At 41.5% G+C, this 16,914-nt stretch overlaps 1 protein-coding gene across 1 annotated transcript in view; it reads left to right on the top strand.

Annotated features, from left to right (window-relative positions):
• The first annotated feature begins 3,734 nt into the window (after positions 1-3,734).
• The window catches only part of ears2 (glutamyl-tRNA synthetase 2, mitochondrial), a 22,275-nt gene continuing 9,095 nt past the window's right edge, over positions 3,735-16,914 (top strand). Inside the window, exons 1-3 of the mRNA XM_079614857.1 lie at positions 3,735-4,029; positions 4,944-5,099; positions 13,855-14,044. Of these exons, the coding sequence (XP_079470983.1) occupies positions 3,903-4,029; positions 4,944-5,099; positions 13,855-14,044 (473 nt within the window). The 5' untranslated portion in view covers positions 3,735-3,902. The remainder of the gene's footprint in view (positions 4,030-4,943; positions 5,100-13,854; positions 14,045-16,914) is intronic.

Genomic DNA, 16,914 nt, shown 5'->3' with positions numbered 1-16,914 from the left:
TTCCTATTGATGCAATGGAATGCTAGAAGTTTGCTGGCAAATGGACAAGAGTTTAAAAAATATGTAGAAGAGCTAGCTAGCAAACCAAGTGTTATTTGTATTCAGGAGACATGGTTGAGACCAAATATAGATTTTAGACTGGGTGGATATGATTGTGTTAGGTGTGATAGGAAAGAAGGTGTAGGGGGTGGGTGTGTAACATTTATTAGGGAAGATATTGCATTTAGAGAAATAGGAGTAGGAAATGAGCTAGAGTATATAAGTATAGAGATCTTGACAAAGGAGGGAGAGCTCATAATTATTAATTTTTATAATCCTTGTAAAAAATTAGACCTGATAGAGTTAATGCAAGTTGAAGAAATGGATGGGAATAAGAAAGTGATTTGTGGAGATTTTAATGCACATAATACATTATGGGGAGGAACAAAAACAGACGTAAATGGTGGAATCATCGAACAAATGTTAGAGGAAAAGGAAATGGTTTGTTTAAATGATGGGAAAAAGACCAGATTGGATGTTTATACAGGGAATATGTCAGTATTGGATTTGACTTTGGTGTCAAATAATTATGGGAAATAATCCCTCTAAAAACAGGGATATGTGAGTGGGATGTAAAATATGAGACATCAGTAGGGAGTGATCATTATCCAGTTTTTTGTGGAATATTACTACAGGAAAATAAACAACAAGAGAAAAGAATAGGGAAGTGGATATTCGATCGAGCTAATTGGGAAAAAATTAGGTTTATTTGTGAGAGTGAGATGGACAAGATAGATTTAACTGAGGATATTGAAGAGACTAATATAAAAATGATAACAGTAATGCTTGAAGCGGCTAAGGAGACAATTCCTAAAAGCAATGGGCAGATTAAAAGGAAAGTGGTCCCTTGGTGGACAGAAGAATGCAGAGCAGTAGTTAAAGAAAGAAATAAAGCTTTAAGAATTTTAAGAAGAACGCATAGTGTTCAGAATTTAATTCGATATAAGCAAAAGCAAGCAAAAGTAAGGAAAATTATAAAGAATGCTAAAAGGCAGAGTTGGCAGAAATTTTGTAACAAGATAGGTAGAACAACTCCTCTGGGAGAGGTGTGGGACATGATTAAAAGCATGAGAGGAATTAGAAGAGAATGGAAATATCCTGTTATGAAGGTGGGAGAAAAGACAGCAATAATGGACGAAGAAAAGGCAGACATGATAGTAAAAGCACTTGTTGAAATTCATAGCTCAAATAATCTGACTGAGGAGGGAAAGAGAGGAAGAGAAGTAACAAAATTAGAGTATACCGGAAAGATTGAGAGGCGGAAGGAAACTAATAGTATACAAGAGATGCGTTGTTCACTATGGAAGAAATGAAGAGCGATAATAAGAGCTGGAATAACATCACCTGGAAAGGATGAAATCTGCTACATAATGTTATAACATTTGGGGGTTTTGGCATCTATAAAACTGTTAGGCTTTTATAATGAAGTTTGGGTAAAAGGAAAGTTATCTATTGGATGGAAAGAGTCAGTGATTATTCCTATTAGGAAACCTGGGAAGGATCCGACAAATCCAAAGAATTACCGGCCAATAGCATTAACTTCACATATAGGAAAGATTATGGAAAGAATGATTACAGAGAGAATATCATTCTATTTGGAAAGTAGAGGAATTCTATCACCTCACCAAAGTGGATTCAGAAGAGGGAGAGGAACTATGGACCCTATTATATGTTTGGAAACCGAGGTTAGAAAAGCTCAGGTTAATAAGGAATCAGTTATGGCAGTCTTCTTCGATGTCGAAAAAGCTTACGATATGCTTTGGAAAGAGGGGATAATGATCAAACTGGATAAGATAGGAATAACAGGTAGAATTTATAATTGGATTAAGGATTTTTTATATGAGAGATTCATTCAAGTTAGAATTGGGAAAGTGTTATCAGGAAGACATAAGGTAGAAAATGGTACACCCCAGGGCAGCATTATAAGCCCGATTATCTTTTTAATAATGATAAATTATGTATTTTATGTATTATAGTTCATGGAGACATCGGGCGTTCATTGTTTGCTGATGACGGGGCATTATGGAAACAGGGAAGGAATATTAATCATATTACAGGAAAAATACAAGAGGCAATAGAAGTAGTGGAAAAATGGGCAAACACATGGGGTTTCAGATTCTCAGTAGATGAAACAAAAGCAATAATGTTCACTCGGAAAAGAGGCATTGATATTGAAATAAAGATGTATGGACAAAATATTGAACAAGTTAAAGTTTTTAAGTTTCTGGGGGTGTGGTTTGATGCAAGATTAACATGGAAGGAACATATAGGAAGGATAGACACTAAGTGTAAAAAGATTGTAAATGTGATGAGATGTCTAAGAGGATCTGAATGGGGAGCAAGTAGAGATTCAATGAAAAATATTTATATAGCATTGGTCAGATCAGTTTTAGATTATGGTAGTATAGTTTATGACTCAGCAGCAAAAACATTGTTGAAGAAGTTGGATGTAATACAGGCTCAAGCGTTGAGACTTTGTTGTGGTGCTTGTAAAAAGACACCTGTGTCGGAAATGCCATTATCAATCAGGCGAAAGCAGTTAAGGATAAACTACTGGGTAAATCTGCAAGGGCAAACAGAAGAGCGTCATCCAACAGTAAAGGTACTCTTACCGTGCTGGGAAAAGGAAAAGTCTAAACGGAAGATATTTGCATGGAACTGTGACAGTGAAACTAGAGAAATTAGTTTAAGCCAGGAAAAATATATTTCTACAGTACCATTATCAATAACCCCACCTTGGTTGTTCCCTACAGTACTCATAGATTTTGAAATGCTAGAAGCAACAAAAAACACAGGAAACATTGTAGTTGTTGTAGAAGATAAACTACAGACAGTATATCAAGCATATGTCCCAGTATATACAGATGGATCAAAAGATCCTAATACAGGAAGAACAGGTTTTGCGTACAGTATTCCGACCTTAAACTATTCAGCTAACAGGAGAACATCAGATCATTTATCAGTATACACACTAGAGATGATGGCAATAGTAACAGCACTAGAGTGGATAGAAGAGACTCAAATAAAAAAGGTTATACTGTGTACAGATTCTTGTGCGGCTTTGGAATCACTAAAGTCATTCATGTCTCACAGTCGACAAGATATGGTGAATGAGATATTTGAAATTCTGTACAGATTTAAGATTAAAAACATCATGATAATATTTATGTGGATACCGGCACATAGAGGGATAAAGGGTAACGAAGAGGTGGATAGATTAGCTAAAAATGCATTGGAGAAGGAGGAGATCATGAATATATCATTTAGTAAATATGAGGCAAAAGCAGTTATCAAAACATACATCACAAAAGAGTGGCAACATATATGGGATACAGTAAATACAGGACGTCATCTATACAAAATACAGCGAGAAGTAGGAGTACTGAGGATTATTAAAAGAAGCACTAAAGAGGAAAATATTTTAACAAGAATAAGGGAGGGACATGAATAAAATATTAAAAATAATAAATAAACATCCAACAGGATTATGTGAGTATTGTGGGGAGGAGGAATCAGTAGAACATGTTATTTGTGATTGTCAAAAGTATATAAATGAGAGAGAATTAATGAAAAATGAACTTAAAATGAAGCGAAGGGAAGAAGTAAAGCTTAAACATTTAATTACGTATGGATTAGAGAGCTTATGGTTTTATATTTTAGTTGTTTTATTTATTTTAAACTCTGGTCCACACTCCAAAACAGTAGGTGGCGATAATGCACCTTAATGTTGGTGCTACCTGCCATAAAACCGACAAAGAAGAAGAAGAACAACAACAGAGTGACGGACGGGGTCACGCGCTTTCTCCGCTGTTTGACAGAGAATCTTGTAATGTTCTGGATGTAAACATGTTCTGAATGTAAACATGTTCTGCGTGTTCTGGAGGAGAAGCGGCGCGCACAGAGGCGTGTGCACGAGACAGCCCGGCGCGCGCAGAGGCGTCTGCACGAGACAGCCCGAGGTGCGCGTGAGATTCGCTCCCAGTCCAACAGGTGAAACACACCTCAAATATCATATCTTATGCAGAATATCACACAGATAGAGGAGTATAAACACAGATAGAGGAGTATAAACACGGACAGAGGAGTATAAACACGGACAGGCTGAGAGACTGTCATAAAGTGAGATAGAGACTGTGAGAGAGACTTCAGTTCGTTGTTGAAGCCTGTTATTGTTCAGGGGTTGAGAGAGAGAGAGACAGTGATAGAGTGAGAGAGACTGTCAGTGAGTGAGAGAGACTGTGATAGAGTGTGGGAGAGTGAGAGAGAGACAGTGAGTGTGAGAGAGACAGTGAGTGTGAGAGAGAGACTGTGATAGAGTGAGAGACACTGTCAGTGAGTGAGAGAGAGTGAGAGAGAGACAGTGATAGAGTGAGAGAGAGACAGTGATAGAGTGAGAGAGAGACTGTGATAGAGTGAGAGAGTGAGAGAGACAGTGATAGAGTGAGAGAGACTGTCAGTGAGTGAGAGAGAGACAGTGATAGAGTGAGAGAGAGACAGTGATAGAGTGAGAGAGACAGTGAGAGAGAGGGATAGAGTGAGAGAGAGACAGTGATAGAGTGAGAGAGAGGGATAGAGTGAGAGAGAGACAGTGATAGAGTGAGAGAGAGACAGTGATAGAGTGAGAGAGACAGTGAGAGAGACAGTGATAGAGTGAGAGAGACAGTGAGAGAGTGAGAGAGAGACAGTGAGAGAGTGAGAGAGAGACAGTGATAGAGTGAGAGAGACAGTGATAGAGTGAGAGAGAGACAGTGATAGAGTGAGAGAGACAGTGAGAGAGACAGTGATAGAGTGAGAGAGACCGAGAGAGAGTGTGGGAGAGTGAGAGAGAGAGACAGTGAGAGAGTGAGAGAGAGAAAGTGATAGAGTGAGATAAACCTGTTGTTGAAGCCTGTTTAACTCTTCAGGGTTTCTTCACCTCGGGGGTCTCCGCACGGCTCTGTATAATTACCTGTTCGCAAAGCAGCGGCGTGGCACGTTCATCCTGCGGATCGAGGACACCGATCGCGATCGCCTGGTGCCCGGAGCCGCGGACGCCATCGAGGACATGCTGGAGTGGGCAGGTATACTCACTATATATCTTCTCTGCACTGCACTCACTATACTCTTCACTGCACTCAATATACTCTTCACTGCACTCAATATACTCTTCACTGCACTCACTATACTCTTCACTGCACTCACTATACTCTTCACCGCACTCACTATGCTCTTCACCGCACTCACTATACTCTTCACTGCACTCACTATACTCTTCACCGCACTCACTATACTCTTCACTGCACTCACTATACTCTTCACTGCACTCACTATACTCTTCACTGCACTCACTATACTCTTCACTGCACTCACTATACTCTTCACTGCACTCACTATACTCTTCACTGCACTCACTATGCTCTTCACCGCACTCACTATACTCTTCACTGCACTCACTATACTCTTCACTGCACTCACTATACTCTTCACCGCACTCACTATACTCTTCACTGCACTCACTATACTCTTCACTGCACTCACTATACTCTTCACTGCACTCACTATACTCTTCACTGCACTCACTATACTCTTCACTGCACTCACTATACTCTTCACTGCACTCACTATACTCTTCACCGCACTCACTATACTCTTCACTGCACTCACTATACTCTTCACTGCACTCACTATACTCTTCACTGCACTCACTATACTCTTCACTGCACTCACTATACTCTTCACCGCACTCACTATACTCTTCACTGCACTCACTATACTCTTCACTGCACTCACTATACTCTTCACCGCACTCACTATACTCTTCACTGCACTCACTATACTCTTCACCGCACTCACTATACTCTTCACTGCACTCACTATACTCTTCACTGCACTCACTATACTCTTCACTGCACTCACTATACTCTTCACTGCACTCACTATACTCTTCACCGCACTCACTATACTCTTCACCGCACTCACTATGCTCTTCACCGCACTCACTATACTCTTCACTGCACTCACTATACTCTTCACTGCACTCACTATACTCTTCACTGCACTCACTATACTCTTCACTGCACTCACTATACTCTTCACTGCACTCACTATACTCTTCACCGCACTCACTATGCTCTTCACTGCACTCACTATACTCTTCACCGCACTCACTATACTCTTCACTGCACTCACTATACTCTTCACCGCACTCACTATGCTCTTCACCGCACTCACTATGCTCTTCACCGCACTCACTATACTCTTCACCGCACTCACTATACTCTTCACTGCACTCACTATACTCTTCACTGCACTCACTATACTCTTCACTGCACTCACTATACTCTTCACTGCACTCACTATACTCTTCACTGCACTCACTATACTCTTCACTGCACTCACTATACTCTTCACTGCACTCACTATACTCTTCACTGCACTCACTATACTCTTCACTGCACTCACTATACTCTTCACTGCACTCACTATACTCTTCACTGCACTCACTATGCTCTTCACCGCACTCACTATACTCTTCACTGCACTCACTATACTCTTCACTGCACTCACTATACTCTTCACCGCACTCACTATACTCTTCACTGCACTCACTATACTCTTCACTGCACTCACTATACTCTTCACTGCACTCACTATACTCTTCACCGCACTCACTATGCTCTTCACCGCACTCACTATGCTCTTCACCGCACTCACTATGCTCTTCACCGCACTCACTATGCTCTTCACCGCACTCACTATGCTCTTCACCGCACTCACTATGCTCTTCACCGCACTCACTATGCTCTTCACCGCACTCACTATGCTCTTCACCGCACTCACTATGCTCTTCACCGCACTCACTATACTCTTCACTGCACTCACTATACTCTTCACTGCACTCACTATACTCTTCACTGCACTCACTATACTCTTCACTGCACTCACTATACTCTTCACTGCACTCACTATACTCTTCACCGCACTCACTATACTCTTCACCGCACTCACTATGCTCTTCACCGCACTCACTATGCTCTTCACCGCACTCACTATACTCTTCACCGCACTCACTATACTCTTCACCGCACTCACTATACTCTTCACCGCACTCACTATACTCTTCACCGCACTCACTATACTCTTCACCGCACTCACTATGCTCTTCACCGCACTCACTATGCTCTTCACCGCACTCACTATGCTCTTCACCGCACTCACTATGCTCTTCACCGCACTCACTATGCTCTTCACCGCACTCACTATGCTCTTCACCGCACTCACTATGCTCTTCACCGCACTCACTATGCTCTTCACCGCACTCACTATGCTCTTCACCGCACTCACTATGCTCTTCACCGCACTCACTATACTCTTCACTGCACTCACTATGCTCTTCACTGCACTCACTATGCTCTTCACCGCACTCACTATGCTCTTCACCGCACTCACTATACTCTTCACCGCACTCACTATACTCTTCACCGCACTCACTATACTCTTCACCGCACTCACTATACTCTTCACTGCACTCACTATACTCTTCTCTGCACTCACTATACTCTTCACTGCACTCACTATATATCTTTGCTGCACTCACTATACTCTTCACTGCACTCACTATATATCTTTGCTGCACTCACTATACTCTTCACTGCACTCACTATACTCTTCACTGCACTCACTATACTCTTCACTGCACTCACTATACTCTTCACTGCACTCACTATACTCTTCACTGCACTCACTATGCTCTTCACTGCACTCACTATACTCTTCACTGCACTCACTATGCTCTTCACCGCACTCACTATGCTCTTCACTGCACTCACTATGCTCTTCACCGCACTCACTATGCTCTTCACCGCACTCACTATACTCTTCACTGCACTCACTATATATCTTTGCTGCACTCACTATACTCTTCACTGCACTCAAGGCAAGGCAAGGCAAGGCAAGTTTATTTATATAGCACATTTCATACACAATGGTAATTCAAAGTGCTTTACATAGAATAAATTAAAATAATCAAAAGAAATAAGAATAATTAAAACAGTTTAGAGTAAAAAATAAAAATAAAATACAGTGCAAACAGTCGGACGCACAGTAGCACAGTGCTCATTCAGTAAATGCTAAGCTAAACAGATGTGTTTTGAGTCTGGATTTGAATGTGGCTACAGTAGGAGCACACCTGATCTCTTCTGGAAGCTGGTTCCAGCTGCGGCTGGCATAATAGCTAAAAGCGGACTCTCCTTGCTTAGAGCGAACCCTTGGTATTTCTAGTTGATGTGATCCTAATGATCTGAGTGATCTGTTGGGTTTATATTCAGTGAGCATATCTGCAATGTATTGAGGTCCTAGGCCATTAAATGATTTATATACCAGTAATAATACTTTAAAATCAATCCTAAATGTGACTGGAAGCCAGTGTAAAGACCTGAGGACTGGTGTGATGTGTTCAAATTTTCTGGTTCTGCTCAGAATCCTGGCGGCAGCGTTCTGTACGAGCTGCAACTGTCTTATGGTCTTTTTGGGAAGGCCAGTAAGGAGTCCATTACAATAATCCACCCTGCTGGTGATGAAAGCATGCACAATTTTCTCTAAGTCTTGACTGGAAACAAAGCATCTAATTCTTGCAATATTTTTTAGATGATAGTATGCTGATTTAGTTATTGATTTGACATGACTACTGAAGCTAAGGTCTGACTCTAGAGACACACCAAGATTCCTGACTTGATTTTTAGTTGTTTGACCTCTAGAGTGAAGGTATGCGTTCACCTTGAGAACTTCATCTTTGTTTCCAAACGCAATGACTTCAGTTTTGTCTTTGTTTAACTGAAGAAAGTTTTGGCACATCCAACTGTTGACTTCATCAATGCATTGGAACAGGGAGTCAATGGGGCTGTAATCGTTAGGCGATAGGGCTAAGTAGATCTGTGTGTCGTCTGCATAGCTGTGGTAAGAGATTTGGTTCTTTCTCATTATTTGGCTCATTGGAAGCATGTACAGGTTGAATAGGAGTGGCGCAAGAATTGAGCCTTGAGGAACTCCGCATGTCATGGATGTCCACTCAGACTTATGGTCTCCTATACTCACATAATAACCTCTCGCTTCTAAGTATGACCTGAACCATTTTAGGACTATCCCAGAAAGCCCCACCCAGTTTTCCAGCCTGTCAAGAAGTATGTTGTGATCAACAGTGTCAAATGCAGCACTGAGGTCGAGTAGTACCAGCACTGATAATTTGCCTGTATCAGTATTTAAGCGAATATCGTTAATTATCTTTATGAGCGCTGTCTCTGTGCTGTGATGCGATCGGAAACCAGATTGAAAATTGTCAAAGTATCCATTCGAGCTTAAGAATTTGTTCAGCTGATTGAAAACAACTTTTTCAATTATCTTGCCTATGAAAGGAAGATTTGAGATCGGTCTGTAATTGCTTAATATAGTCTTATCAAGATTACTCTTTTTTAGGAGGGGTTTGACAACTGCAGTTTTCAAGGAGTTTGGAAAACTTCCAGAGAGAAGTGAGGCATTTACCACTTCTAGGAGATCTGCTTCTAAGCTGTTTAACACACTTTTGAAGAAAGATGTGGGAAGAGCGTCAAGGGCGCAGGTTGATGTTTTAAGGTGCTGTACGGTTTCTTCCAAAATTTTGCCATCAATTTCTTTGAAATCAGACATAGTAACTACTTTCTCAGGTTGTGGTCTGATCTGTCTGACCCCAGTGCAACTCAGGGATGTGCTGATCACCTTTCTGATATTATTGATTTTCTCAGAGAAGAAAGAAGCAAACTCACTGCACTTGCTGTCTGAGAGCATTTCACTGGGAATCTGGCTCGGGGGGTTTGTCAGTCTCTCTACAGTAGCAAAAAGAGTGCGTGTGTTGTTTAAGTTGCTGTTTATAATATTTGAGAAGAAAGTCTGTCTAGCTTTGCCTAGCTCCATATTGAAAGCATGGATGGTGTCTTTGTAGATGTTATAATGGACTCACTCACTATACTCTTCACTGCACTCACTAAACTCTTCACTGCACTCACTCTACTCTTCTCTGCACTCACTATGCTCTTCACTGCACTCACTATACTCTTCACTGCACTCACTATATATCTTTGCTGCACTCACTATACTCTTCACTGCACTCACTATATATCTTTGCTGCACTCACTATACTCTTCACTGCACTCACTATACTCTTCACCGCACTCACTATACTCTTCACCGCACTCACTATACTCTTCACCGCACTCACTATACTCTTCACTGCACTCACTATACTCTTCACCGCACTCACTATACTCTTCACCGCACTCACTATACTCTTCACTGCACTCACTATACTCTTCACCGCACTCACTATACTCTTCACCGCACTCACTATACTCTTCACCGCACTCACTATACTCTTCACCGCACTCACTATACTCTTCACCGCACTCACTATACTCTTCACCGCACTCACTATACTCTTCACTGCACTCACTATACTCTTCACTGCACTCACTATACTCTTCACTGCACTCACTATACTCTTCACTGCACTCACTATACTCTTCACTGCACTCACTATACTCTTCACTGCACTCACTATACTCTTCACTGCACTCACTATGCTCTTCACCGCACTCACTATACTCTTCACTGCACTCACTATGCTCTTCACCGCACTCACTATGCTCTTCACCGCACTCACTATGCTCTTCACCGCACTCACTATGCTCTTCACCGCACTCACTATGCTCTTCGCTGCACTCACTATACTCTTCACTGCACTCACTATACTCTTCACTGCACTCACTATACTCTTCACTGCACTCACTATACTCTTCACTGCACTCACTATACTCTTCACTGCACTCACTATGCTCTTCACTGCACTCACTATACTCTTCACTGCACTCACTATACTCTTCACTGCACTCACTATACTCTTCACTGCACTCACTAAACTCTTCACTGCACTCACTATACTCTTCACTGCACTCACTATACTCTTCACTGCACTCACTAAACTCTTCACTGCACTCACTCTACTCTTCTCTGCACTCACTATGCTCTTCACTGCACTCACTATACTCTTCACTGCACTCACTATATATCTTTGCTGCACTCACTATACTCTTCACTGCACTCACTATATATCTTTGCTGCACTCACTATACTCTTCACTGCACTCACTATACTCTTCACTGCACTCACTATACTCTTCACTGCACTCACTATACTCTTCACTGCACTCACTATGCTCTTCACTGCACTCACTATACTCTTCACTGCACTCACTATACTCTTCACTGCACTCACTATGCTCTTCACTGCACTCACTATACTCTTCACTGCACTCACTATACTCTTCACTGCACTCACTATACTCTTCACTGCACTCACTATACTCTTCACTGCACTCACTATACTCTTCACTGCACTCACTATACTCTTCACTGCACTCACTATACTCTTCGCCGCACTCACTATACTCTTCGCCGCACTCACTATGCTCTTCGCCGCACTCACTATGCTCTTCGCCGCACTCACTATGCTCTTCACTGCACTCACTATGCTCTTCACTGCACTCGCTATGCTCTTCACTGCACTCGCTATGCTCTTCACTGCACTCGCTATGCTCTTCACTGCACTCACTACACTCTTCACTGCACTCACTATACTCACTATGCTCTTCACTGCACTCACTATGCTCTTCACCGCACTCACTATACTCTTCACTGCACTCACTATACTCTTCACTGCACTCACTATACTCTTCACTGCACTCACTATGCTCTTCACTGCACTCACTATGCTCTTCACCGCACTCACTATGCTCTTCACCGCACTCACTATGCTCTTCACCGCACTTACTATGCTCTTCACCGCACTCACTATGCTCTTCACCGCACTCACTATGCTCTTCACTGCACTCACTATACTCTTCACTGCACTCACTATGCTCTTCACTGCACTCACTATACTCTTCACCGCACTTACTATGCTCTTCACCGCACTCACTATGCTCTTCACCGCACTCACTATGCTCTTCACTGCACTCACTATACTCTTCACTGCACTCACTATGCTCTTCACTGCACTCACTATACTCTTCACTGCACTCACTATACTCTTCACCGCACTCACTATGCTCTTCACTGCACTCACTATGCTCTTCACTGCACTCACTATACTCTTCACTGCACTCACTATACTCTTCACTGCACTCACTATACTCTTCACCGCACTCACTATACTCTTCACTGCACTCACTATACTCTTCACTGCACTCACTATACTCTTCACTGCACTCACTATGCTCTTCACTGCACTCACTATACTCTTCACTGCACTCACTATACTCTTCACTGCACTCACTATACTCTTCACTGCACTCACTATGCTCTTCACCGCACTCACTATGCTCTTCACCGCACTCACTATGCTCTTCACTGCACTCACTATACTCTTCACTGCACTCACTATGCTCTTCACTGCACTCACTATACTCTTCACTGCACTCACTATACTCTTCACCGCACTTACTATGCTCTTCACCGCACTCACTATGCTCTTCACCGCACTCACTATGCTCTTCACCGCACTCACTATGCTCTTCACTGCACTCACTATGCTCTTCACTGCACTCACTATACTCTTCACTGCACTCACTATACTCTTCACTGCACTCACTATACTCTTCACTGCACTCACTATGCTCTTCACTGCACTCACTATGCTCTTCACTGCACTCACTATGCTCTTCACTGCACTCACTATACTCTTCACTGCACTCACTATGCTCTTCACTGCACTCACTATACTCTTCACTGCACTCACTATGCTCTTCACTGCACTCACTATGCTCTTCACTGCACTCACTATGCTCTTCACTGCACTCACTATGCTCTTCGCCGCACTCACTATGCTCTTCGCCGCACTCACTATGCTCACTGCAAAAAATGCTTTTCTTACTTAGTATTTTTGTCTTGTTTTCAGTCGAAATATCTAAAAATTCTTAAATCAAGAGACATTTACTAGATGAGTAAAATGACATCCTGTTTTCCAGGGGAATTAATCAAAATTAAGTGAGTTGGTGCTTAAAAAAAGCTAAATTATCTGCCAATGGGGTAAGAAAAATTATCTTAATTCAAACAGAAACAAGATTATTTTTCTTACCCCATTGGCAGATCATTTTGCTTTTTTAAAGAACCAACTCACTTAAATTTTATTTATTTCCTCAGAAAACAAGACAAAAATTAGAAAAGTATTTTTTTGCAGTGCTGTAAAGCCAAAACAATCTCTGTTACTTCAATTTCCTATCATCACTGTATTTATATTGTTAAAAGCGCTATATAAATGAAGGTGACTTGACTCCCTATACTCTTCACTGCACACATCCTGACTGGATAAAACATGATTAAATATTGGCCAGAGCACGTTGTTTGGGTTTATAGTCACCATCAATTCACAATCAAGCCCCGCCCTACATTTGTTCTTGTTCCTGAAGCGTTTCGCTTGGATATACGGAACTATAGAGGAGAAAAGAGCAACTTGTGTTTCATGACGAGTTTAAGCTTTTGGGTACGTGTCAGATTTAATCTGTCCATCATCAGAGAAAAAAAACGACTTTAGAGTTTGAAGAATAGTTCAGCCGGCTTCTGCCTTCATGTCCTGTCACTTATTTCTATAGCACTTTTCAAAATACACACTTTCAAAGCAGCTCCACAGAAAATCATGATGTTAAATGCCAATTTCAATTTACAACAGTCAGGTTACAGAAATAAACAAATCTCATGCCCTCCAGAAAGACGCATGTAATTCTAATGTCGGGGTGTGTGTGTGTGTGTGCAGGAATACCCCCAGATGAGAGCAGTCGCAGAGGAGGGAATTATGGGCCGTATGTTCAGTCTGAGCGGCTCCATCTCTACTCACAGGCCGCATCATCACTGCTGCACACAGGCCACGCCTACTACTGCTTCTGCACCAATCAGAGGCTGGAGCTACTGAAGAGGGAGGCACAGCGCAGCGGACACGCACCGCGGTAAACACACACGCACCGCGGCAATCACACACCTGCTGCGGTAAACTCACACACATACCGCTGTAAACGCACACATACAACTAGGGCTGTAATCAACCAAAGAAAATCTTGGTCGACTGAAGTCCTGAAATTTAGACTAAAAATCGACTAAAAATTACGTTAGGAAAAAAAACTTTAATTAGCTGTGCACTGTGCGCAGTACTTGGTAGCCTTGTTGTCCGCCTAAATTAATTATAAATAAACATAAAAAATAGTAGGCTATTTGCAGTATATTAAATAGTTTTTGACCTAATTATTTTGCACTGAAATGAGTCTGACACACGAGTCTGTCGGCTCTGACAGCGTTGCATCACGTGCACCTGCGCAATACCATAGCCTATGATTTCCAAAAATAGTACTGTGTTGTCAACCAGTGATATCATCACAAGAACTTTTGAGTAATATGCAACATAATTTAGACAATTGTTTTTGTCATATGTATTATAATAACTGACAGACACTATCATTTCAGCCGTGCAGCTCGCACAGAGCGAGGCTGAACATAGAGCTAAGCTTCGCGGCTGAGACACGATTGACTATTGACTTAAAGCTTTTACTCTTAAACACAAAAGGCACGTACATTTTAATAAAAAAAAGAATATTTATTAAACAAACAAGATCAAGAGCAAAAACTAAATAAAGTGCATAACTGAAAAATAAAGCATAGGCTCATAACTAATACAAACAGTGGCACTGCGAATTAGGCTCCAATAATTTTTTCCCGTTTTCTATTTTTTTTTAAATGCTGCCACACTGCCGATGTCTTTGTTGCCATGATGGAAGAGGACTGACTATGAATTAAACGCTCTCACAATTAAATAAATAATATTCAGCAAACCTTCTAGTAGCCTACTTTCCTCAATCTGTCTCTCTTCTCCGGTGGATTGGGCTAATCTAATCCAAAATAAGTGAAACCAAGGGGGGTGTTCTGAAGACAGACTGTTACCTGTGGAACAGGGGTGCTCTGAAAACACCCCCATTAGCAATTAGTGATTTCCACCTGATGACATGAACGCGGCAAAAAATCGACCAATCAGAATTTTGGTCGAGCCAGAACGTATCGACCAACAATAGACTAATCGACTGGGAGATTACAGCCCTACATACAAAACACACGTACTGCTGTAAACACCACTTAATAACATATTTCCCTTGTCAGAAGATACAATTTGAGAACCTCACAACTGTCTTTACAAAATGACAGCAGAGTTAACAATCTTTCCACATTCGGAAGCAAACCCTTCCATCCAGAATATCCACACAATATTAAAATCCAGAGTTACCACAAATGTCCTTGGTTCATCACACCATTGTAGATGTTAGGATGTATATAGGATGTAATCCAAGTTCATCCAACAAAGGTTAATCCAAAGAACAGCAGCAGTTCTGATATAATCCTCAATAACAATAGAGAATAACAAATTTCATACTTGAACCAGTTGAGATGTCCTCAAAATCAAGGAGATACAAAAACCCTCTGGACAAAACAAACATTAAACAAACAAGATATATTTCCCACTATAAACCTCTGATAATGATAAAGGAACAAATAAATCAACTTGCATTGAGATGAAGAACACAAATGTTCCTCGACAAAGAGTTTTACAAATGAAAGCATGGGAAGAGCAAACACTCTCAGCTAACAGGTATCACTTACTCACACTTCCTTTTCCTTTTCCTCTCTGGCCTAGAGAACTCTACCTGATAATGGCTCGCTAGCACCCTCTAATGGCCAGGAGTAAAATTACAACTTAAATTTACCATAGAAGATAGGTCACAGTTTACTGAAACTGTTACAAACCCCCCTTTCAGAAGAAGGCCTGACCTGGACGTAGAACCTTTTCAGATATTCTACATGGTAGGTCTCAACTCTGTAGTTTACGTTATTCAACTGTGTCAAAACTTTGGCAGGCCCATGGCCCTTAGGAGTTAGTTTGGCCATAAATGCGTCCCCTGCATGAGACTTCGGGTGAGCACGAACCCAGACGAGTTCCCCTTCCTGGAAGGCCTCCTCTTCAGGTTGTAGTATCTCTGTTGTCTGCTTTGGGCTCTCGTGACACATTGTCTGCAGGTAGTGTTCAGAAGTTGTGAGGTAAATTGTGGTCCTTGGTCTGATACCAAATAAGTAGGTACACCCCATCGGGTAAAGATCTCTTTGATAAAGATGTTAGTTATCAACGGTGTGTTTGCTGAACGCAAAGGGAACACCTCGACCCACTTACTACAGTAATCCACAGTAACCAGTAAATACTCATTCAGCTTCATGCTCCACGGAAGCGGTCTCATAAGATCATTGCCCACCATATATCCAGGTTCTTTCACAGGAGTAGATTGAAGGGTTCCAGAAAGTTTGGATGTAATGGCGCTTTTCCATTACCAATACCAGCTCAACTCGACTCGCCTCGCCTCGTCTCGCTTTTCGCTCCATTTTCCATTGCAGACAGTACCTCCACAATAGTACCTGGTCGTCATAGCGATGCGACACACACCCGCTACCCACACACACAGGACAATGGAGGAAATCGAGTGTATGCTGTTTTACATACAGTGCTATGCATAAGTTTAGACACCCATGCTAAAGTTGACTAAAAAGAGGAATAAAAAATCATCTTTTGGAAATTGAACTTAATGCCTTAATTTAAAAAAATAGGAAAAATCCAACCTTTAAGGACACCAATTTTCTTTGTGAATGAATAATGTATCGTAAATAAATAAATGTTCTTCCTTAAAATACAGAGTGCATAAGTTTGGACACCCCTATGTTAAATTCCCATAGAGGCAGGCAGATTTTTATTTTTAAAGGCCAGTTACTTCATGGATCCAGGATACTG

Source organism: Phoxinus phoxinus, assembly GCF_949152265.1.
Source record: "Phoxinus phoxinus genome assembly, chromosome: 6".
NCBI lineage: Eukaryota > Metazoa > Chordata > Actinopteri > Cypriniformes > Leuciscidae > Phoxinus > Phoxinus phoxinus.
Note: the sequence above shows the minus strand (reverse complement) of the source record. Positions and strands in the feature narration are given on the sequence as shown.